At 40.8% G+C, this 24,671-nt stretch overlaps 1 protein-coding gene across 3 annotated transcripts in view; it reads left to right on the forward strand.

Annotated features, from left to right (window-relative positions):
- The window catches only part of PLXNB2 (plexin B2), a 338,143-nt gene extending 315,513 nt beyond the window's left edge, over positions 1-22,630 (forward strand). For all 3 annotated transcript variants that reach the window (XM_048836863.2, XM_048836862.2, XM_048836861.2), the window contains 9 exons: positions 619-719; positions 2,362-2,446; positions 10,101-10,255; positions 11,637-11,797; positions 12,470-12,617; positions 14,007-14,071; positions 15,478-15,553; positions 17,438-17,512; positions 20,727-22,630. In XM_048836863.2, the coding sequence (XP_048692820.2) occupies positions 619-719; positions 2,362-2,446; positions 10,101-10,255; positions 11,637-11,797; positions 12,470-12,617; positions 14,007-14,071; positions 15,478-15,553; positions 17,438-17,512; positions 20,727-20,831 (971 nt within the window). In that variant the 3' untranslated portion in view covers positions 20,832-22,630. The remainder of the gene's footprint in view (positions 1-618; positions 720-2,361; positions 2,447-10,100; positions 10,256-11,636; positions 11,798-12,469; positions 12,618-14,006; positions 14,072-15,477; positions 15,554-17,437; positions 17,513-20,726) is intronic.
- Positions 22,631-24,671: the final 2,041 nt, after the last annotated feature.

The raw sequence follows: 24,671 nt of genomic DNA on the forward strand, positions 1-24,671 counted from the left end.
CTCCCACACCCTGAACCCCTTATTTCTGGCCCCACCCGGAGCCCGCATCCCCAACCCAGATCCCATACCCCCCCACATCCCTGCCCCAGCCCAGAGCCTCTCTCACACCCCAAACCCCTCATCCCCGGCCCCACCCAGAGCCCGCAGCCCCAGCCAGAGCCCTCACCCCCCTCTTGCACCCCAACCCCCTGCCCCAGCCCAGTGAAAGTGCGTGAGGGTGGAGGAGAGCGAGCAACAGTGGGAGGGGGGATGGAGCAAGAAGGGGTGGGGCCTCGGGGAAGGGGTGTTTGGTTTTGTGCCATTAGAAAGTTGGCAACCCTAGTTTTGGATATCACAGCAATTTCTACAGCAACTAATTGTGGTGTCCTAAACTGTGGATTTTGACTTCAATTGGAAAATAAACAAACATCACATGGATTTTTAAACAAAACTTGCGCAAAGTTCCCTAGTACGAAATAAAAGGGAAAGGAGAAAAGCCCAAGTGTTTTGAAATGGAATATTTCAAAAGATATTTTATGATGATTCATTGGCTCTTTAAATGGAAACACATTAGTGGTGTACTGTCTTAGTTGCACAAGGATAAAACCTGTTTCTTTTCTCATTTTAATTACTCCATAGAGTGGCGTCCAGGTTCTACTGCCCAGATCCTCTCAGATTTGGATTTAACATCCCAAAGAGATGGCAGGTGGAAACGTATGAATACTCTGATGCATTATAATGTAAGGAGGATTGCTGACATCTGTGAATTGTTTTTCCGTAATAAATGAACTTTTATTAGTTTTCAGAGAAAATTGGCTTGTACTATCTGATAAGGGGGCTGGAACATGTAGCTATGTTACTTTCAAATTCTGGAAAGTGAGAATGTATCTATCAAATTCTAGTACTCTCACTGGTTTCCTCTCCATCACTGAATACAATTCCAAATTGCCCCTCTATGGCCTATATTTCCATATCTCTCAGCAGTCCCAGGTTCATGGGATTGTCCTGCTTTAGCTCCCAAAACCCCATTGCAGTTGAAGTGGCTCCTGTCCCATGGGGCTGGGTAGGCTCAGCTGTTCTTTCTGGGCATTGCAATCTGGCCCCCTGTGCACAGGGTCATAGCACCACTCCGGTTTGACCCAACCTGGCCCCCCTTATGGGTGGGAGCAGCCAGGCCAAATTTGAGTGAGTACCACTGCAACCCCATGGCTGGGTCATAATGCCACTCACTCAAATTTGACATGGCCACCCCATGATGTGCAGGTACCAGGGGCTAGGTCTCAATGCCCAGAACGGGGAGCTGAGCCCAGCCAGCCCCTCAGAACCGGAGCTGCAGGAGCCACCACTGTGAGATGAGCTGAGGCTTGCTCCACAACTCCTCCCTGCCAGGCCTCCCAGTCCCTGTGTGCAGCACTTTACCCACTCACCCCAATGTGGGGGACAGGACTTGTCCCTCTTTAGCTACTTTAGATTTTGGGAGGTATGGGCGTCTGATATCTTACCTACCTACTCTTTTTCTCACTCCACGCGTCCCATTTTGGAAGCTGCTTCTCTTCCCCCTATCCCTACAAATCCCTCCATCAGAGAGTTGCCTTTGTTCTGCCCTGTCTCCCTGGATCTTGCTTCATTTGTCACTCTGCTTCACTGGTGTGTTTAAGAACTCTAAACCCTGAGGTGAAACAAAGGCACTTTTTTTTAAAGGACAGCTTGCTCTATTTTACCCTGTGTATAAACCCCTGACACACCCAGTCAAGTAACCAGTCTTAACATAATGTTTCAGGTTATGTATGACATAGAGGAAAAAATTTGGCAGGATCGTGGGAGTAGGGGCATTGAAATTCTTCGTTATGTAATCTATCTAGGTTTCATGCTGCGCTCATCGCCATGGGTATGGAAGCACTTGTGATCCTGTTATTTATTTTTCCCCTTTACACTACCTAACCCTTTCCTGACACCAAATATCCTGCCAGTTAGGTGGTTCAGAACAGCTCCTTAAGAAGGCAGATAGCTCTGCTCCTGTATGGGGAATTTAACCCTTGTGCAGAGGGTCCATGCAAACAGCTTGTGTGCCATTGAACTCTCACACTTTGAACATTATTATCAACCATGGAGGAAGCTTTACCTGTGGCCTCTTAGCCAGCAAGTATCAGAGCTGAGCCCTCCTACAGGAGAGAGGGTATTGGGGATGAAGGGCCTGATGGCTAGAAGTCAAAGTGTGCACAGCACTTCTCAAGATCCAAGCCCTAACTGGAGGATAAGAAAATTGGTGGGTATCTTCAAATGCCTGCTTAGGTGGGGAAAGACTCCACAACAGTGAGGTTCAAGCCTACTTTTCGCAGGAATGTATTATGGAATGATTTCCCTATGTTTGTGTTCTTGAAGGTCCGAGATGGTGCCACACTTATCTTGTCAAAAATAGGAATTTCCCAGCAGCCAGAGGATAATCAGCAAGATGTCCCAGGGGAAAGTAAGTACAATAGGGGTTCTTTATGCCCCCAAAAGGAGTATAAGACAAAATGCACAAATAGACAATATCATCTTCGCCTGATCTTGTTTGATGGGATTGTACCTACGGATGTACAGAAAGGGATTGTTTACTTCCATGCTCCATGACATGATGATTTGTTCATACAACCCAAAATTGCACTGTTTTTTTTCACCTCTATATTGCTTTGCAAACTCATGTTAGGTCCCTATCTTCTGCTACCATGGGTTCTTTTCAGAATTACTGCTGCCTGGTTTCTTCCTCACACTGAGTACATGTCAGATAGCTTTTCACCAGTTTAGCTTTGCTTTTTCCCAAGTTGAGTTTCACTTTGCTATTTTCTGCCCACGTTCCTAATTTCTTTTGGTCCTATTTTATTATTCCTATCTCTTCACTGGAGTTTGCAACTCCACCTCATTTTGTGTCATTTAAAAATTTCACTATTTTGTTGTTTACTGCCTCTTCCAGATCACTAATGCAGATGTTACATAACTCTAGTTCTAACATTTCTACCCACTAAACACCTAACTCAATGTATGGCCCTTTGCTTACAGCTTTAAAAGACGGTTTTCATTCCACATGACATTATTCCTATCCAAGCCAATTTGATATGAATTTTCAAGTAAGACTTTGAGACAGTATCAAATGTCTTGCCAAAGTTCATTGTGTTACATTAGCTGTTGTCTGTTTATTTCACTTATTTTGTCATTTTAGTCCCCTTCCCTCCCCACCCAAAAACTCACTGAAGTTTGTCTGGCAACATTGACTTTGTAAACACTCTTTATTGTGCTGGGTCTGTTGTACTTTAAATGTTCAGTGTCTTTTTCCTCCTCTTCCATCATTTCATGAGGGATAAAAGTTAGATTTATGCCATGGTAATTGCCAGGATCATTCTTCCTTCATGTTTTGAACTGATTTGAAATGCTTCTGTGACTGTCATTGCATGCTAAACCCTAGGCTTCAGTTATTAGTTTTCAATCTCTTTAACAGATCTGCTAGAAACAATATAACAGAAATGTCCATCTTTCCAGGGCTGTCAGCTGGTGGCTTTGATGTACATTGATTGTTATTTAATAAAAGTGTGCCAAGCTGTTGTTTTATTCATGTTGAGAGTTGGCTGGGGCTGCAGTCCAGGCGGTGCTACATGCAGTTAGATTTTACTCTCTTCCTTTTGGGACTCCTATTGAAATGTTATTTCAGGGTTCCTAGAAGGCTTTTCCAAGGGTATTAAGTATACTATTGCATTTATTTTTCATTCTTAAATATGGAGGAATAGATGGTAAGCCTTTCTGGACCTGCGTTCCCCACCTTGCAGTTTGTTTTGGCAAAAGGAAGAAGTATATGATGTTCATTGCGCAAGCCCTAGGCAAAGGAGGATCCCACTTTTTTGCTTTATGGCTATGCCATTACATCCAGCGGTGTTGTGGATGAAGAAGCTTACTGAAAACAAATGGCCCATATTCCATGATTTAACTACTTAATCATACATGTCACTCTGCTTGGTGGAGGAAAGCCGACTTCTCTTGCTGGTGTCTTTGCAGAGAGCTCAGTCATGTGAAGAAGACGCTATAGTGAAATTTTAAATGGTAAAGTACAGGACGCAACTGTTGTCTTCTTTCCACCCCATGCCCTCTCCCACACAATAAATAGCTTACAGCAGAAACTGGGAAGGCAATATTTCATGGCTCACCAGTGCATTTTCATTAATGCATAGGTCTTCTAGAAATATCACATGCCAATTTGTTTGGAAAGCTATATAAATGTAACAAAGTCAGGTCAAAGCTACAGCCTACATGGACAATGATTTGTGAGATTCTGTGTTGCATAAAAAGGAGAGGAAGGTATGCGGAAGCTTACACACACATTCTCTCACTGTTAGATGACACAGTCAAGGAGCTACACATCCTGAACACACAAAATGTCCTACTCCTTTTTATTTGAAAAGGACCAGTTTTCTTTTTAACCAGAATTTCAATTTTAAATATTGCTTTGGAAATCACTGCCAAAGAAATAGGTTTTGCCCAAAATAAAAACATAAAATCATGTCCAAATGTTCTAAAACCTGACATTGCTTCCGTTCTGCTTTCTGCAGCCTTTAAACAAGAGAGATACTAGTTGCTGGTTTTTGTGGTAAATTAAGTGCAGAAGTCTTTCAGCTGAGGAGATAGGATTGCAGCTCCTATCTTGGATCAAAAATGAGAGTGAGTTTGCTTGTATACTAGCTTCTGTTTCTGCTGCACAGAACTAGGTAATTAGGCTAAACTGTCTATCTCTATTCATGACATTCTCTAATTTGAAGTATGAGGCGTGTTGCAGGTCAGAGTTGTTTACAGCCAATCTTTATAGGGCAGCTTGTACAGCACTTGCATCTACTGTGTCTGGCTCATGCTAATGTAGAGGTTGTGGGTGTACGACAGGAAAAAGGCTAATGTAGTGCCCATTTTTAAAAAGGGGAAGAAGGAGGATCCTGGGAACTACAGGCCAGTCAGCCTCACCTCAGTCCCTGGAAAAATCATGGAGCAGGTCCTCAAGGAATCAATTCTGAAGCACTTAGAGGAGAGGAAAGTGATCAGGAACAGTCAGCATGGATTCACCCAGGGCAAGTCATGCCTGACTAATCTAATCACCTTCTATGATGAGATAACTGGCTCTGTGGATGAGGGGAAAGCGATGGACGTGTTGTTCCTTGATTTTAGCAAAGCTTTTGACCCGGTCTCCCACAGTATTCTTGCCAGCAAGTTAAAGAAGTATGGGCTAGGTGAATGGCCTATAAGGTGGATAGAAAGTTGGCTAGATTGTCGGGCTCAGCGGGTAGTGATCAATGGCTCCACGTCTAGTTGGCAGCCGGTATCAAGTGGAGTGCCCAAGGGTCAGTCCTGGGGCCGGTTTTGTTCAATATCTTCATAAATGATCTGGAGGATGGTGTGGATTGCACCCTCAGCAAGTTTGCAGATGACACTAAACTGGGAGGAGAGGTAGATATGCTGGAGGGTAGGGAGAGGATCCAGAGGGAACAAATTTGAGGATTGGGTCAAAAGAAATCTGATGAGGTTCAACAAGGACAAGTGCAGAGTCCTGCACTTAGGATGGAAGAATCCCATGCACTGCTACAGTCTGGGGACCGAATAGCTAGGCAGCAGTTCTGCAGAAAAGGACCTAGGGGTTACAGTGGACGAGAAGCTGGATATGAATCAACAGTGTCCCCTTGTTGCCAAGAAGGCCAATGGCATTTTGGGATGCATACGTAAGGGCATTGCCAGCAGATGGAGGGACGTGATCGTTCCCCTCTATTCGACATTGGTGAGGCCTCACCTGGAGTACTGTGTCCAGTTTTGGGCCCCACGCTACAAGAAGGATGTGGAAAAATTGGAAAGAGTCCAGCGTAGGGCAACAAAAATGATTAGTGGACTGGAACACATGACTTATGGAGGAGAGGCTGAGGGAACTGGGATTGTTTAGTCTGCGGAAGAAAAGAATGAGGGGGAATTTGATAGCTGCTTTCAACTACCTGAAAGGGGGTTCCAAAGAGGATGGATCTAGACTGTTCTCAGTGGTAGCTGATGACAGAACAAGGAATAATGGTCTCAAGTTGCAGTGGGGGAGGTTTAGGTTGGATATTAGGAAAAACTTTTTCACTAGGAGGGTGGTGAAACGCTGGAATGCGTTACCTAGGGAGGTGGTGGAATCTCCCTCCTTAGATATTTTTAAGGTCAGGCTTGACAAAGCCCTGGCTGGGATGATTTAGTTGGGGATTGGTCCTGCTTTGAGCAGGGGGTTGGACTAGATGACCTCCTGAGGTCCCTTCCAACCCTGATATTCTATGATTCTATGATTAATGGAGTGGATCAGTGAGTTTCTGTGGTCTGCAATGTGCAGGAGGTCAGACTAAAGAATCATAATTGTCCCGTCCAGTCTTTAAGTCTATGAGTCTAGTGTAATTAGTCCCTCATGCTCATGAGTATTTAGTGACCTTAAAATTTCACTTTTAAACAGGGAAAGGTAGAAATTTCAGAGGGACAAGAGGGTTTTTAGAGCCTGGAGAGTCAGTTTTGTAAGAGTCATCTCGCTATTGACATCTTGAAACATATTGACCACCTTATTTGCAAAGGCAAGGAGTTGCCTCTTGTTATAATTTCTTTATTCACTTCTTAGTTTATTGTTGGTGAGAACTTAAAAAGCAACTGATATCTCCTGAAAAATCCTCCATTTACGAACCATACTAATATGTTTTGTTGCTCCATATTTTACATTTCTCTTCCTCTTTCATGCAGCTGTCCTTAGCATTGAAGTGGGAACTTTGTATCTTAAAAGTTCATCTGCTTCTCCTGTTCATTTCTGGGAAGACCTGATTTTCCATGAAATATTAATTATTTCATCAGCGACCAATTATGATCTCACTAAATGAAAAGGTATCAAATTCAGTCCTAGTGTAAGTGTAGGTAACCCCAATGAACTCAATGGGGTTGTGCCTGTTTACTCCAAAGCTCATTTTCCTCCTTTACCATTAGGAGGACATAGGGAGGAAACAGAGAAGTATGTGCATTAACCAGGCAGCTGGTTTAGTTAAGGTAGAAAAGGTAGTTTTCACTATAACTACCTATTGTCATCTATTTAGAAGTAAATAACAGGCACTGAAAAAATATCACAATACAGAGACCCACCAGTAATTTTTGCTGCATTCTATGATACTCTGAAAATTCTAAGACTTAGAAAATCATTTGGGCTGTCGATTAATCACAGTTAACTCACGTGATTAACTCAAAAAAATTAATCCGCGGTTAAAAAAATGTATTGTGGTTAATCGCAGTTTTAATTGCACTGTTAAGCAATGGAACACCAATTGAAATGTATTAAATATTTTGGCTGTTTTTCTACATTTTCATATATATTGTATTCTGTGTCATAACTGAAATCAAAGTGTATATTTTTTATTACAAATATTTGCACTGTAAAACTGATAAGGAAAAGAAATCGTATTTTTCAATTCACCTCATACAAGTACTGTAGTGCCACCTCTTTATTGTGAAAATGCAACTTACAAATGTAGATTTTTTTTGTTCCATAACTGCACTCAAAAACAAAACAATGTAAAACTTCAGCGCCTACAAGTCCACTCAGTCCTACTTCTTGTTCAGCCCATTGCTAAGACAAACAAGTTTGTTTACATTTACAGGAGATAATGCTGCCCACTTCTTATTTAGAATCTCACGAGAAAGTGAGAACAGGCATTTGCATGGCTTTTTTGTAGCCAGCATTGCAAGGTATTTATGTGCCAGATACGAATGTTTAGCATATGCCCCTTCATGCTTCGGCCACCATTCCAGAGGACATGCTTCCATGCTGATGATGCTCATTAAAATAATAATGTGTTAATTAAATTTGTGACTGAACTCCTTGGAGGAGAATTGTACATTCCCTGTTCTGTTTTACCCGTATTCTGCCATATATTTCATGTTATGGCACTCTCAGATGATGTCCCAACACATGATGTTCATTTTAAGAACACTTTCACTGCAGATTTCACAAAATGTAAAGAAGGTACCAATATGTGATTTCTAAAGATAGCTACAGCACTCAAACCAAGGTTTAAGAATCTGAAGTGCCTTCCAAAATCTGAGAGGGATGAGATGTAGAGCGTGCTTTCAGAAGTCTTAAAAGAGCAACACTCTGATGCAGAAACTACAGAACCTGAACCACCAAAAAAAGAATATCAGCCTTCTGCTGGTAGCATCTGACTCAGATAATGAAAATGAACATGCATCGGTCTGCACTGCTTTGGATTGTTATCGAGCAGAACCTTTCATTAGCATGGACGCGTGTCCCCTGGAATGGTGGTTGAAGCATGAAGGGACATATGAATCTTTAGCGTATCTGGCATGTAAATAACTTGTGACGCCAGCCATAACAGTGCCATGAGAACGCCTGTTCTCACCTTCAAGTGACATTGTAAACAAGAGGCAGGAAGCATTATCTCCTGCAAATGTAAAAAAACTTGTTTGTTTGAGCAATTGGCTGAGCAAGAAGTAGGACTGAGTGGACTTGCAGACGCTAACATTTTACATTTTTTTTAATGCAGTTTTTTTGTACATAATTCTACATTTGTAAGTCCAACTTTCACAATAAAGAGATTGCACTACAATACTTGCATTAGGTGAATTGAAAAATACTATTTTCTTTTGTTTTTTTTACCGTGCAAATACTTGTAATCAAAAATAAATATAAAGTGAGCACTGTACACTTTGTATTCTGCGTTGAATTTAAATCAATATAATTGAAAATGTAGAAACCATCCAAAAATAATTAAATAACTGGTGTTCTATTATTGTATCTCCACCGAAACAATTGCAGCAGTAAAGGTGGGAATGAATACTTTGTCACCCCATTTACCTCAGTGACATGTGAACTTATTACCCCCCAAACCTCTTAAATTCAAAGTCAAATTAAACCCACTTAAATATTAAGGATGGGGGGGGGAATTAAATATAATTAAATGGCAAAAATGATCATAAAGGAACATTGATTGCATAACTAAGATCACACAAGAGTATATATGTCCAACAAAAACATTATCTTGGCCAGATTGCACATATGGAACTCTTTCTGCTTATGCGATATTTCAACATACGTTCCATAAAACATGCCATAAAATTCAGAGTTAGAGTAGCTGTTGGGAAACTTAATTTTGCATTTCCTAATTCTTTTCCACAGTGAATCCTTACATTTCCATTAAAGTAATAGTATGCATATGTTCTGAAATCCATGGAAGGTTGGAGTAATGCAGTGATGAATCAGGCCTATATGCATAACTGAGCATTTAAAACTACTAAAGTCTTCAGAAATTCAAACTTATGCTTCCCATAAAACCTGCAATTCAGCCCCATTGCACATATTATTTTTCATTACTGTTAAGTTTTATGCCTTAATATAAATAAATGTGTGCAATGTAACTGAGTTATAGCTGCTATGGGAAGGATCATTTTGAATCACATTTATGCATTTAAATTCTCAGACATAGTGGTGCATTAATAAAGTTTGTTGCACTGAGTTACCGCTCTCTTTTTTAAGAAGGAAATTAATTGCACATTTAGATCGTTGACTGTCAATTTGACTTGTATCACAAGAAATATTCAGATGCACTGAAATTTTTATTTGAGTATTCTCATAGAATCTCACATTTGAACACAGATAATGCATTTATTCTGTTGTGTACTAATTGAACTAAATTTATATACATTTCCAGTCTTTCAGTATGTGGATCTCCAGATACAACCCTACTGTAATTTGAAAAGATGACTGAACTTGAGTTTCTTTTTTCTTGTGGTTCCCCCTGCATGCAGAAATCCTCCATTCTTCTCTCTTGAGGATAAGGGCTGGCCATGTGCCTTGCGACTTTCAGTTCCTCTTTCACTTTATGTAGAATAGAAGACTTAGCACTTTGATTTGGTTCATATGGAGTACTGTGTGCATTAGGCAGGAGTGAAGTCATCTAAATCCCCTGAATGAGAATGAAGGTAAGTTGACGATATTGCACATGTGGAAGAAAACAAGGTATCTGTGGGATAAATGAGCACAGTCTCTTACAATGTACATATACTATATTTTTTTAACATTATTTTATCACAATTGCTGTTTCTAGGGCATGCACTATTGGAAGATGAAAATAAGATCTGGCATCTAGTTCGACCAGCAGATGAAGTTGATGAAGGCAAATCGAAAAGAGGGAGTGTGAAAGAAAAAGAACGAACCAAAGCTATTACAGAAATCTACCTGACAAGGCTTCTGTCTGTGAAGGTAGGATTTACTATTAAATTATTAGGCAGTTCTTTTAAGGAAGCTGGTTAACTTGCCTTGCGAGGTTCAGATGACTAAAATGCTGAGTTATTGGAGAGACAAAGGTGCGTGAGGCAATATCTTTTATTGGACCAGCTTCTGCTGGTGAGAAAGACACGCTTCTGAGTTTACAAAGAGCTCTCCTTCAGCTCTGGGAAAGGTACCCTGCGGGGAGGGCTACACTTGTAAAAACACTGCATTGTTGGAGCCTCACTAATGCAGCTGTGCCGCTTTAGCACGTTAATGAAGATGCTCTACGCCTACAGGAGAGAGCTCTGCCCTCAGTGTAGTTAAACCCATCTCCCCGAGTGGCAGTAGCAATGTCGATGGAAGAAGCTCTCCTGCCAGCATAGCAGACTACACTGAGGGTTAGGTTGGTTTAACTATGTCGCTCAGGGGTGTGGATTTTTCACAACCCTGAGCAGCATAGTTATGCTGATGTAAGTCTGTAGTATAGACCAGACCTCAGAGTCTCTCAGCTAAATACAAGGTGGAACAGATTGTTTAGCCTACATAGTTAACACATATTTCAAAGGACCATTTAAGATGAAGTGGCCCGGTTAACAACCCTCCAGTCATAGTGAGGAAAGGCAGGGTTGGGGGGAAAGGCAGTTTGGGGGTAATCTATAACCCACTAGCAACCCCCACCAGCTGCCTTTCCCCCTCTCTCTTCCTGGGCCAGATTCAGTACTGCATACATGGCAAGCCCAGTTATTGCCTCTAATCAGAGAGCAAGTTGGACATAGCTGATAAGAATTTGCTTTGTTACTTGGCTCTGTTTATTGGGTTGATGTGTAAGATTATGCTGTTTTCAAAAACACTATTACAATACTAACATAAGGTGTTCTAGAGTCATAAGATTACAGCTATGACCTACCATAGTTCTCTCTGTATCATAAAGATGACCTACAAAGCAGTTGTTACCAAAGGATTTATCAGGTGATTGTATATGTACAGGAAACTTAAGTTTGCAAATATACTCATATTTTAATACTCTTAGCAACTCGTTTCTCCCTTACCTGCCAAGTCCAGAGTGTGCATTTCTATGTTCCCTGTGCAATAGTTAGGAAGTCACACCCCTTTTAAAACAGAACATATCACTATTTTCTTCAACTTCCTTGCTATTTTAGCTGTTGGAAAGAACATTATGTGTTGCAGGCGACATCTGCCTTTGTTGTGGCCTGTCATCATGCGTCCTTGGCATTCTGGGCCAAGGCTTTCAATGATTGTGATCAGAACACAAAGTATTAGTGTAAAGCAGAGAGAGAAATCTAGGATAACGCAACATTTGTACTGCAGGCTCAATTTTAATGCCATTTTCCTTTTTTCAATACACTTTCAGGGTACACTTCAGCAATTTGTAGATAACTTTTTTCACAGTGTACTCAACTCAAATCATGTCGTGCCACCTGCTGTGAAATACTTCTTCGACTTTCTTGATGAGCAAGCAGAAAAACATGAGCTCAAGGATGAAGATACCATTCACATCTGGAAAACAAATAGGTAGGACTCAAAACAGTAATTAGACTGAAGAGAAACAATACTGCAATCACTAACAATGCTGGTACTCTAAATACAGATCTAAGTGGAAAGGAAATAAATTTGTAATTCTGAGAATGGCTTTAATTGAAACAATTATTTACATTGATCAAAGAGGTTACCCATAAGGCTAGAAAATGCAAAAATAGAGCCGAACCTACTGTAAGTGTAACTGTCTGCAAAGCTTCTGTTTTCTTATCTTTTATCTGTCATCTTTCCTTAGTACACCCAGAGCTGGGGATTTCCTGTAATGCTTCCAGTTGCCAGCAGTGAGAGGCAAAGGGACCTATGCTACATTATTAAAATTCACACCCTAACCAGATGATTAAAGGGCATAAAAGTAATACATATGCTCTCTAATTACACTTGTTTTCTCACACCATCTTGGGGAGTTCTGGGAAGTGTAATCATTCTCCTCCTCTCTTTCTATAAAACTAAGAAACGTACATGCTTTTGTTTTTAAGCAGGGAAACCAGACACTAAGTAGTTGTTCATATTAGAGTTTGAATGCATAAATTAGCTAAAATGTACTCAGAAGATCAAATGCAAAGTACGCATTTTAGTTTTCTGGAATCTGGTTCCTGCATTATGTTCATTGTGTAAGAAGGTGTGTTTATGTCTTTGCTTGCTTTGCAGTTTGCCACTTAGATTCTGGGTAAACATATTGAAAAATCCCCATTTTATCTTTGATGTTCATGTTCATGAAGTAGTGGATGCTTCCTTGTCAGTCATTGCACAGACTTTCATGGATGCCTGCACAAGAACAGAGCACAAATTAAGCAGAGTAAGTGATTTACATTCTACACCATGGCTATGTTCATGCTTGACAGACAACATGCATACTCCCGGAAGATTCTGGATAGATCTTTTTTTTATTTTTAACCCCTTAAATTTATCATTCAGTCAGTATCTGGCCATTTAATAGATTTGGTGAAAGTTTGTAGCTTACCTTGCCCAATGACATTTACAGTGTGAATAAGATCACAATGTTGTTCACCAAAGTTTTTAGAGAAATCTAATTTAGGAACCGTTTTCTTCAGGGTTTCCATAATTCAAAAAGATTGTGTATCAATTGTATAAATATATTTTTTAAAACTCAACAATAATGTCTTATGAAAACCTTAATTCTTTTCATGACATAAATATTCCCATCCATAAGATGAGGGTAAATGGTTTAAGTATGAATAATATCCAAAAGAAGTTAAAAAGTGCATGAACATATACTTATAAGCGTATAAAGGGATGAGCCTTGTATAAGGTATATTCTATTGTATTATGTAAAGGCTGCAAGTTTGTCACAGAGGTCGTGGAAGTGACGTATTCCATGATTTCTGCAACGGCCACTGCTTAGGCAGCCCCTGCGCCAGGCGCACCGGCCGCTGCTGGGGCAGTCTCGGGCCCCCAATGCCCTCCCTCAGCAGCAGAGTTTGGGTGTGGGAGGAGGTAAGGGGTTGGGGCATGGGACAGGGTGACGCGAGCTCTGGGCGGCGCTTACCTGGGGGGCTCCCCAGAAGCAGCGACATCCCCCTCTCTCAGCTGCTAGGGGGAGGCGTGGCCAGGCAGCTCTGCGTGCTGCCTCCACCCAGAGCACGGGTTTTGGATTGGGAGCTGTGGGAGCAGTGCCTGCAGGCAGAGGCGGCGCGCAGACATCCCCTGAATGAGGGGGATGTCACCACTTCCAGGGAGCCCCCCAGGTAAGCACCACCCAGAGCCTGCCTCACCCCGTCCCATGCCACAGTCCCCTTCCCCTTCCCACACCAAAACTCTGCTGCTGCTCGGGGGGTGGAGGAGGCACGGAGCCAGGTAGGGAGCACCAGCGGGGGGGTCTCGGGCGGAGCGCCACCGCTCACGCCCCCCCAGCAGCAGCAGAGGTCCCGGGCCATGCGCTGCCACCCTCCCTCCCCACCCACCCCAAGCAGCCGGGCCACCCTTCCCCAGTACCCACAGGGGCCCCGGGCAGCCCCCCGCCCGACAGGTTTTATTCACTGCTATTTTTAATAAGTCATGGACAGGTCACAGGCTGTGAATTTTTATTAACTGCCCGGGACCTGTCCATGACTTTTACTAAAAATACCTGTGACTAAAACATAGCCTTAATTACGTACATTAACACTAAACCTGGAGGATAGGGTCTTCCTAGGTAATCAAAATGTCCCTGTTATATATTTTCCAGGATTCTCCAAGTAACAAATTACTTTATGCAAAAGAGATCTCTAACTATAAGAAAATGGTGGAAGAGTAAGTATATAGAGAAGTTTTTTTTTGTTTATTCTTGGTCACTTGGTTTAAGCTTCTGGGTACTAGCATAGCAGCAGTATTACCCATGGAAATATTAATGTTGGAGGGAAGAGGCCTAAATTTCAACCACTGAAAATAGATAAATAAAATACCCTTTGAAAAAGTTAGAATCATGGTATTTGTCCCCGAGGCTGTGTGGTAAATGTTGAAATGAAACATGATTGTGACCGTATGTATGTGTTCATAAGTTATTGGCAACACTTAATTTTAAATTACCTGAAAAAGAGACAGCCAAAATGTGTAATTTCCCAGGGGCTCCCATTTTGCCAACACAATCTGTCTGATTGTTCAGATTTCCACAACTGGCTAGGGTTTTTTTTTTTAGGGATTTTAGACCCTAAAATCATTTTCAACAAAAATATATCTTCCCCCTTTTATTTTCTGATCTTAGGTAATACGTTTCCTTAGTTTCAAAAAGGTGAGATCTATATGAATAAAAAGTCGCATTAGCCATGGTAAAGAGTTTGAGCCTAGGTCTGGGCATAGGATAACTACCAGATGCCAGAAATTTCTTCCTATGGCAGGGCATTGCACAGTAGGGTACAACGTGTTTTGTGATGTGCACCGTCCTCTAATCCGTTAGGCACAAATGACCAGGGGGAGACAGGATAGCTAAATGGACCATTGGTCTGTTGTGGTAGAGCAACTACTATATTATTATTTGGAAACCTGTTTAAATTAATCGCAAAATCAAACTAGAGTATTACCGTTAAACTGCTAGTGCAGTTCATGGTGTTTGAAAGCCGGGGAGCAATCAGAATCTTCCTAAGAAGGGGACCCAGAGTTCTCTCTCCTCTGCCCTGCACCCAAGCTCTCTCCCTTGCCTCCACAGCTGCTACCTCTATACCCAGACCCACACTTTCCCCTGGCACCCAGCTGTACACACACTCCCCTCCTTCTGCCCCACATCCAGCCCCACACTGTTCCCTCCACATTGTCTCTGCCCCAAATCTAACCCTGAGCTCTTACCTAGAGAGGCAGTCAGGCTGAAGAGCATCATCTCCACCAGGGTGAAATGGGGTGTGGGGCTCCCAGACCTCTTCCTTGTGTCTTGTCGCTTCCCCAGCAAACACCAAACCTGGATCTAATCCCTTTACCCTCCTGGGAACTGGGGGTTCCCAGTGCCCCCTGCTCCACTTTTCACTGGGAGCTGGGGGTGCCTGGTGACCATGGGCACTGGAAGGACTGTGAAGGTGCCAAGGCCAAGCAGGTGCACAGGCTTATAGCACCTCATCATGATGGAGGGGCAGCAGGGCAAATTTCCAGCTCCAGTGTGGGCCTAGGTCCCCTGCCTCCCTCTACTTCCCCGTTGTGCCCAGTTGAAAGTTTATGTTAATTCATTGCAGTTACTACAAAGGTATTCGTCAGATGGTGCAAGTGAGCGACCAGGACATGAATACTCATTTAGCAGAGATTTCCAGGGTAAGTGTGAAACAAGCATTCTCGTCCTGAAAATACTAGTTTTCATTGTCTTCTCTGCATGGGGTCACAGTGTCCACTAACGTCTGATGAATAATGCCACACTTCTCTGAAATACTCCTGGTTAGACATAATATATTGTGCTTTTGAAATGTTGATTTATAAGAATATGATACGAATAGTAACTGTCTCAAACACATTTTAACTGACCCAGAGGAGTGTTTGGTTTTTCATGCTTATTGTGGGGAAAAGTTAGTGCTGTTGAACAGTTTTTCATTCTGCATTTCCTACGGATTGGTTTTGTTTACCATGTTGGAGAGATTGATGGCTAACACAGTGATTGTGAGTTCACTGTGCAATGCCACAGCAAAATTGAAAGATCCCAGAAATGAAATGGCCTTTTTATGTATAGGGATTTCTTGCAAGGCAAGAGAGGCTTATGTTACTAATTTTTGTTACATTGATGTGGAGTAATCCATTGCTAAGGTTAAGATTTTGTCGTGGTCACTTTTAGTAAAAGTCACGGACAGGTTGTGGGCAATGAACAAAATTCACGGGAGTCCTGACCTGTCTGTGACTTTTACTAAAAATAACAGGGAGTTGGGGAGAGCCGGGAGGTTGGGGGTGAATGACACCTGGATCCCCATGGAGGGGACTGACAGCCCCAGCCCCATTGCCAGCCGAAGCCACGGGGGATCAGCACAGGGGGATAGGCACACAGTTCCAACCCTGGCCAAAGACACAGGGGGTGCACAGCCCCAACTCTGACCCTGGCCAAAGCAGAGGGCAGAGCACAAATTATTTAGATTGGCCCCAAACAAAATTTTTACAGAATTTTTGTTCTGTGGGGAATTTTGAATTTTTTGTTTTGTTCCAAATTGGAATGACAGCAAAATTCAAAAGACTTTGACTAGACCTAGAAATAATTTATAAGGGACACTAGTATAAAATCAAAAAAGAACTGGTGTGGTTCTCCGCTTTCCTGCACCTTGGGTAGTCATTTACACTGGTAGCAGCATTCCTCTGCATTTCCTTTGCACAGGTGTATATGACTATAGTGGGGTACAATGGCAATGGAGAATCAAGCCCAGTGTGTCTAGGTGACAGAGTTTCTTTTGGTTATGACCTGTTCTTTAATGGAGTTCAAGGTTTTATATCTTTAAGAAAAGACATAGTGTAAAATTCTCCCTGATAATACGGCTACGAGTCTGTCACAGAGGTCACGAATTCCGTGACTTCAGGTGACCTCCGTGACTTCAGCCCTGGCCAGCGGGGCTCTGAGCTTCCATGATTTATTGTTTATTGCCTGCAGTCTGTCCCTGACTTTAATAAAAATACCCGTGACAAAATCTTAGCCTTAATGATGATTTAGACTCCTACCACTGTTATGATTTGATGACTTTCACCTTTGCTATAGCTTAAGTGTGAATTGTTTCAAACAGTTAAAAAGCTTGAAAGAAAAGGATTTCATATGTATGTGGCACTGACAGAACCAATCTGAAGTACCTTGAACACTATGCAGATTTTAACCGTGTTTCACCAATGCGTGTCCATATAGTTGGTAGATGTGTCTGAGCCTAAATCTGTCGTTTGACTAATACTGTAACTCAAAATATTTTTCCACTTCCTTTATTTGGGAGAGTTGTGTGCTGGCTGGAAAGGCTGCAGCAGGAAAATCTTGACATGTGAATGCTGAAAGTCATCAAACAAGATTTCTAATCCTCCCTACCTCTTCCAACCCCATCCAGTCACCTATCTAATGTTTTAAGATCCAAAGCTAGAGTCCGCAAAAAGAATTATACTGTCCCTGGTATTTGTGTGTGTTTGGTTATGATTGTTAAACAGCCAAGACCGTATTTTGACATTTTTTTTCTTTTAAATTACTAGGCACACACAGATTCTTTAAATACACTTGTGGCTCTACACCAGCTCTACCAGTATACTAACAAATACTACGATGAGGTAAGTTCCTTATTTGAATAATATAAATATTTAATATGCTGAGAGACTAGTCGTGTAAGCCAAATAATTGCTTTGAGAACCCTCAGGGTGTGTCTACGCTGCAGTTAGATACTCACAGGTGGCCCGTGCCAGCTGACTCAGGCTAAGGGGCTTTTCCGCTGTGGTGTAGACATTTGGGCTTGGACTGCAGCCTGAACTGTGGGACCCTCCGACCTCGCAGAGTCCTAGAGCCCAGGCACCAGTCCAAGCCCAAATGTCTCCACTGCAATTAGACAGCCTCTTAGCCCAGGCCTGAATCAGCTGGCATGCCAAGTGCAGGTTTTTAGTTGCAGTGCAGACATACTCTCAGATAACCAAGTAAGGGCAGTGCTAAACAATGAACCCACAACTTACTTCTCTTTTCAGTTGCACTAATGACCTGGCAGTTTCAATGGTCAAAAGTGCATTGTTGTAAGTGAACTCTTGGATTATCAAATACTATTTTTTCCCAATGATGTATTTTTAACGAACAGTATCATTTACCCTTCAATGCTCTTCCCATCCTATTTGCACCTTAACAATGCCAACAGGAAAAGAGCAATTGTAGGAGATACACTGTGTGTCAAACCCCAGTACTTTATATTAGGAATGGTTCATTAAATTGCCTGTAGAGAGGGAAGAGTGCCTTTTTTATTAGTTAAATTCTACTTGCAACTTACATGCATGCTACAATCTGTGTTATGTCATTGCAAACAAAGTGCCTTACCAAGGTAAACTTCGGTAGAATAGCTCTTGACTGTGGGCTGATTAAAAAGCAGGCTCATGAATTCTATCCAAAATTTGTCTTGGATCCTAGAAGCCTTATGGAGGAGAAAAAAAACACACTAGGATGTAGATGGCCCCATGGGCTCTAAGTTTTACTCTGAGAACAAAAAAGGAGAAAGAAATTTCCATTCAAGTGTTTCCATGGGGATGAATGTCTCTGAAAAGTCTTGGAATTAAATCAAAGCCAATAAGAACAGATGCTGAATCTGAAAGGAACTCTGCACATGTGATCTCTCTAGTCCATTTGCCCCACACCAAAGTGCAGTTTTGGGGTTCACTAACGCTTAGCATTAAAGGCAACAGGCCTCATCCTCAGCTGCGCTGTGGCTGCTTTACACAGCAGAACCAGCCTAAAGCAGCTTTAAAATTGGCATAGCCAGACATGGAAGGGTTAATTCAGTATACAGGGATCCCCCAGTGGTATAGAACCAATGTAGCACTTCCTGTGCCAGCCCCAGGGGTGTGACTGGGGTATGTAGAATGGTCAAGGACAAGATGGCAATGCCCCGCCACTGGTAACCCTTGTAATTTAGAGCAGCCTTTGATGTTACACCAGTTGAGTGGCCTGGTATACAGAAAGCCCAGGATTAAGAAGTACAAAAGAAGCTTAAAGCAACCTTTTTCTTGCCCCATATCTCCACTCCTAAATTGCAGTCTCCACTTATGCATGGGCTGCAGCTGAAGATTAGGCCCAGAGTGTTTTTAATGGTGTTACTGGCTTTCCTCAATTGAAGGCCAGCAAAAATGCTAAACATCTTAAACAGTTTTGCTGTAGAACAGCAGCTCTGAGAATTTCCTTTTGGGTAGAACTGCACAGAAGCAGCACTTCTATGGTACCATGGGTATCCTATCAGAGAACCATGTTGACAACCTGCCCACAGCAAATTTGCATAAAACAAAGCAAATTTAATTTGTGTGAAAAATTTAAATTGCAGTATTTTGTAGCTGCCCTCATCCTTTACACTGAAACTACCATTGCCAGTATGCAGTGCACTGTGTTGATTTGTGCGGTGTGTGACATTGACTAAGTGGGCACATTATAATTGTTGATAAATATATGAAGAGTGTGTTCACCAAGGAGATTTAGCCAGGAGAAAGGAGTTAAAACTCGATGGAAATTTATTAATTTAAAGGAAAGATGTCCACTTAAATTTGGCTGAATTTAAATTTTGTAATAAGTGTCTCTAAAATCTAAATCTCAGAAATGTTTCCACATTAAAACAAAATGTTTAAGATGTTTAAAAAAAAATAGTTTTTAAACAAGTCTGCTGTAGTGTTTGGAACCTAAACATTGCAAGGAACACTGAAGCCCCTGAAAGAGAAACTATTAACAAGAGTGATACTGACTCACTGATTTTTTATTATCTAAGCTGAAAGAAGGACAAAATGTAAATAAAAAGCATAAATAGTGACAAGGACACTGTATTTTTAAAGTTCTTGCACTTCTAATAAATTGGCATTTAAACATAAGTAAAGTCCTTTCTGTTTTTGTCTGTTTATAGCTTATAACTTGTGTTCAGAAGGTAATTTTTTGAAAAGAAACATTTTTACTATATGTCATTACCCCTCCTAAACTATGAGATTGCGGGGTAGTTTCCAAAAGAATGTGGTGAAAAATTTTAAATTTGACATTAAAAGCCCTAGGAAATGTATTTTAGGAACAGCCCTTTTACAGCAAGTGGAATAGATTAAATGACCTATTTGTCTCTGCCATCTCAAGCTTTTATAATTAGTCTCTTTGGGTTGTACCTTGGCATGTATTCTGCATATCATAGACCACGTTGTAGAATGCCACTCTTTGGCCATCTCCATGCTATTTAGACTATAAGACATTGAACAAGATTCTCAGCTATATCCAGAAAAAGCCATAAAAGAGCTGCCTACAGCTCCCGGACTTGGTGACCAGTTCTGTGGTGGTTCTTTTTTAAATTCAGAACAGCCTTGGAGTTTCTCTAATCTATGCTGGCTGGCTGTGGCCACCATGAGCCATCCTGTAGTCAGTAATAGCTGGAGTGCAGTGCACAACTCTCAGGGGTGGAGGTTGATTAATATTTGTAAAGGACTTCGCAAGCCTAGGATGAAAGGTGCAACAGAAGTAAAAGTTGTTATTGGAATAAATAATAATTATTAAACAAATGCTCCGTTGTTTATAGGTAGTATATTAAAAATCTAAAATTTTACTTCTTAAAGTCATTCCGATACCACAGTGATGGGAGATATTATAAAAACCTATATAGATAAAAGGCTGGAGACGGAATCTTCACTGGAAGAATGGAGCAGAGGGGCACAATGAAGGAAAATTATTTAGTACGTGCATACACTCTGAAAACCAAAGTAGTGTTAAACACTTGATGTAGCAACCTTGATGCCGACTGTCTCGTTCTGAGCATTCTGTTTCTGTTTCTTCCAGATCATAAATGCACTTGAAGAGGACCCAGCTGCACAAAAAATGCAGCTTGCCTTCCGTTTACAGCAGATAGCAGCTGCATTAGAGAATAAAGTGACTGACCTTTGATTAGAAAGCCACAATAAAGAAATCTGATCTGAAGATGTTTAAATTCATTCTTCCTGTTAAGGAAATAGTGTTCTATTTTTTAATGTATAATTACAACTTTAAATGAAAGATTTCCATGTTTTTGATAGCAGAGCTGTAATGTAAAGAATTTTTACTGTAAATTATGCTTCTAATTAAAACCTGTGTTGTGTGTAAATGAATCATCTGTGGGGAAGAGAATCGTTGGGGGGAGAATTATAGTTCATTTAATCAAATAGTACAATCTGAAACATCAGCATTTTTAGAATCATTATGCAAGTAAATTCAATACTATAGCATCCTTTATATTTTAAGCAATATTTGTACTCGGAAAAATGGTAGCATATTTGAAGAAACAGATGCAATATCCCCTCTTATGTTGATAACTGGAAATTAATTTCCTATTAGCCCTGAAATCACTGGCTATATTATTCTCATAATGAACATAGTAAATGACATGTCTGCTGTGATTTTGCTTTAAGATCTTGGGATGGGCTTTGGTACCGTACACTATTTCTCAGTAAATTAACTACTCCTGGCCATGACAATGCGTGATATTATACCCACCACACTTGATTTTGATGGGAGTAATTTAGTTATGTCACCCCTGTGGAAAGGTTCTGATGATAACTTCTAATTTGATTCAGAAATCACTACAAAGGAAATTCGCCTTTAAAACTTTACAACCTTTTATTTTTATTGTGAGTTTTACAATGTATGCTAATGTGCCTTACTTGTATTAATTCTGTGAATCTGATGAACAGTTTTGTAAAGAGAAGCAGATCAGAAAAAATATTTATGTGCTATTGAATGACTTTTTTTTGTGAAAAACATGACCAGCAGAATGCCTGTAATTAATTGCTTGCCAAGACTGTGCTGTTTAACATGATTGTTATGTATAATATCTTGTATCAGAATGGTTCTGGGTTTTTTTATTTGAATCTTGGAACTGTCCTAGAAAAACTACCACTTGTTTGTTTGTTTTTTTTATTGTACTTGTGATGTAAAATACTAGTAGTGATACTAGAAAAATCTTATATCCATATAGCTAAATACCACTCAATCAAGCCTTGGAATGCTGCATTTGATCGAATATACACCATAACCAATAGCAGTGAAAATTAAAATTACTTGTCAAAAAGTGTATTTACAATACAAGTTCTGTACAAATTTGAAAAGCTAGGTACGTTTTTTTCAATTGCTGTATTGCACATCGGAGAACTTCGTTTCATTCTTGTCTCACAGGGTTTTGGCAGTTCAAGTAGCATTTGAATGTAGTGCTGCCATGTGCACTAATTCCCTTTCATTGTTGCTTTTTTGCCTGCTGAGCACTTGAACTCCGCTGATTCTTGGCAAGATACTGCAGTCTCTGCTGCCATCTCTCCCTTCCCTGTTTTCTCTCCTACAGTGAGTTTAACTTTTGCTGATTTTTATCCTTTTTGAAAATAGCCTCAAACTTGTGAATTGAATGGCCTTCCCCTAAATTGCTAAAAGTCAAAGGTCTCATCACAGGGTCGCTCTCCCATCCCAATCCAGTTCTTTAAAAAAAAAAAAAAACTTTTTTGCATCCATGTATAGGCATTACTCAGCATGGCTGGGACATAAGTTATTTTCCATTTTTTTAGGACTGAGGTACATAAGAATGCTGCATCAAAGACATTGTGCCTGCTACTCCCTGATCAGCAAAGGCATCCATCATATTTTCATTGCTCATATGTTTCTTTTGTCATTATTTGTAAATCCTGTTAATTGTAAATCAAATACAATGTGTTTTTTTTCCATTAAGTGTCACAGGATCTTTACTGAATCAAGGTTGGGATTTGGGGGAAGAAGGGAAGGAATTTAAAGTAATGTAGATGCTTCCTCTAAAGGGCGATAGTACATGCAGCACAATCTCTTATGGTTGGTAATGAAGGGTACAATGTATTCTGCAGTTGGCGGTCATTTGCTCAGAAAATGAGCACTCTTGAAAAAAGCGTAGTGCAGAATCCCACACTGAAATCCCACAAGATGCACACATTTTTCGGGATTTGAAAGTAAACTTGAAAACGGTGTCGAGCCAGTTTATATAAATTGGCAAGTGCTGCTAAGTAACTTGGCTGTGCTCAAGGAATCTGAAAGGAATCTCTCTCCTTACCCTCCAATTAGGTGACGATGCAGAGCAGCTGTCCATCAGCTATGGTGGGCTGTAGTAGTAACCAAGGTTGCATGACCTCCCTTCCATGTGGGATTTAGATATGTAGATCTGTATAGTAGTGGATCCATTGGCCACTTCCCCAAATCATCTTTGTCATTCACAGATTATAGATTCCAAGGCCAGAGGGGACCACTGTGACCATCTAATCTGACCTCCTGTATATCACAGGCCATAGAATTTCCCCAAAATAATTTTTAGAGCAGATCTTTTAGAAAAACATCCAAGCTTGATTTAAAAATTGCAAGTGATGGAGAATCTACCATGACCCTTGGTAAATTGTTCCACTGATCGATTACCCTCACTGTTAAAAATTTATACCTTATTTACAGTCTGAATTTGTCTAGCTTCAACTTCCAGCCGGGATCTTGTTATACCTTTGTCTGCTAGACTGAAGATATCAAATATTCATTCCCCATTTATGTACTTACAGACTGTAATCAAGTCACTCCTTAACCTTCTCTTTGGTAAACCAATAGATTTAACTCCATGAGTCTATCACTGTATCATTTTTGTGGCTTTTTTCTGAACCCTTTCCAATTTATCAATTTATCCATTTTGAATTCTGGACACAGTATTCCAGCAGTGGTTGCACCAGTATGAGAAAAAGAGTTAAAACTTTCCGACTCCTACTCAAGATTCCTCTGTTTATGCATCCAAGGACCGCATTAGCCTTTTGGCCACAGTATTGCACTGAGAGCTGATGTTCAGCTGATTCTTTGCACAACCAGCAAATCTTTTTCAGAGTCACTGCTTCCCAGGATAGAGACCCCCATCCTGTAAACATGGCTACGTCTTGTGTTCCTTTTGGCCACAGTATTGCACTGAGAGCTGATGTTCAGCTGATTCTTTGCACAACCAGCAAATCTTTTTCAGAGTCACTGCTTCCCAGGATAGAGACCCCCATCCTGTAAACATGGCTACGTCTTGTGTTCCTGGATGTCTACGTTTACTTTTAGCTATATTAAAATGCATATTGTTTGCCCATAGCTTACCAAGAGATCTAGATGACTGCATCAGTGACCTGCCCTCTTCATTATTTACCACTCCCCCAATTTTTGTCATCTGCAAACTGTATCAGTGATGATTTTGTTTTCTTTCAAGTCATTGATAAAAATGTTAAATAACATAGGATCAAGACCCAATCCTTGAAGAATCCCTCTGGAAAGCACACTCATTCAATGATGACTCCCTGTTTACAATTACATTTTGAGATGTATCTGTTAGCCAGCTTGTAATCCACTTAATGTGTGCCATGTTAATTTTAGATCATTCTAATTTTTAATCAAATTGTCATGCCATACTGAGTCAAACATCTTACAGAAGTCTATTATATCAACTCTATTCCCTTTATCAACCAAACTTGTAATCTCATTTAAAAAAGAATCCGTTTGATGGGATCTATTTTTCATAAACCCATGTTGATTGACATTAATTTTATTGCCTTCCTTTAATTCTTTATTAATTGAGTCTGGTATAAGCTGCTCCATTATCTTGTCTGAGATTGATGTCAGACAGACAGGCATATAATTACCTGGGTCATCCCATTTACCTTTTTTAAATACTGGCTCAACATTAGCTTTCTTCCAGTCTTCTGAAACTTCCCCATTGTTCCAAGACTTATTGAA

This window comes from Caretta caretta, chromosome 1 (genome assembly GCF_965140235.1).
Source record: "Caretta caretta isolate rCarCar2 chromosome 1, rCarCar1.hap1, whole genome shotgun sequence".
In the NCBI taxonomy this organism is placed as follows: Eukaryota; Metazoa; Chordata; order Testudines; family Cheloniidae; genus Caretta; species Caretta caretta.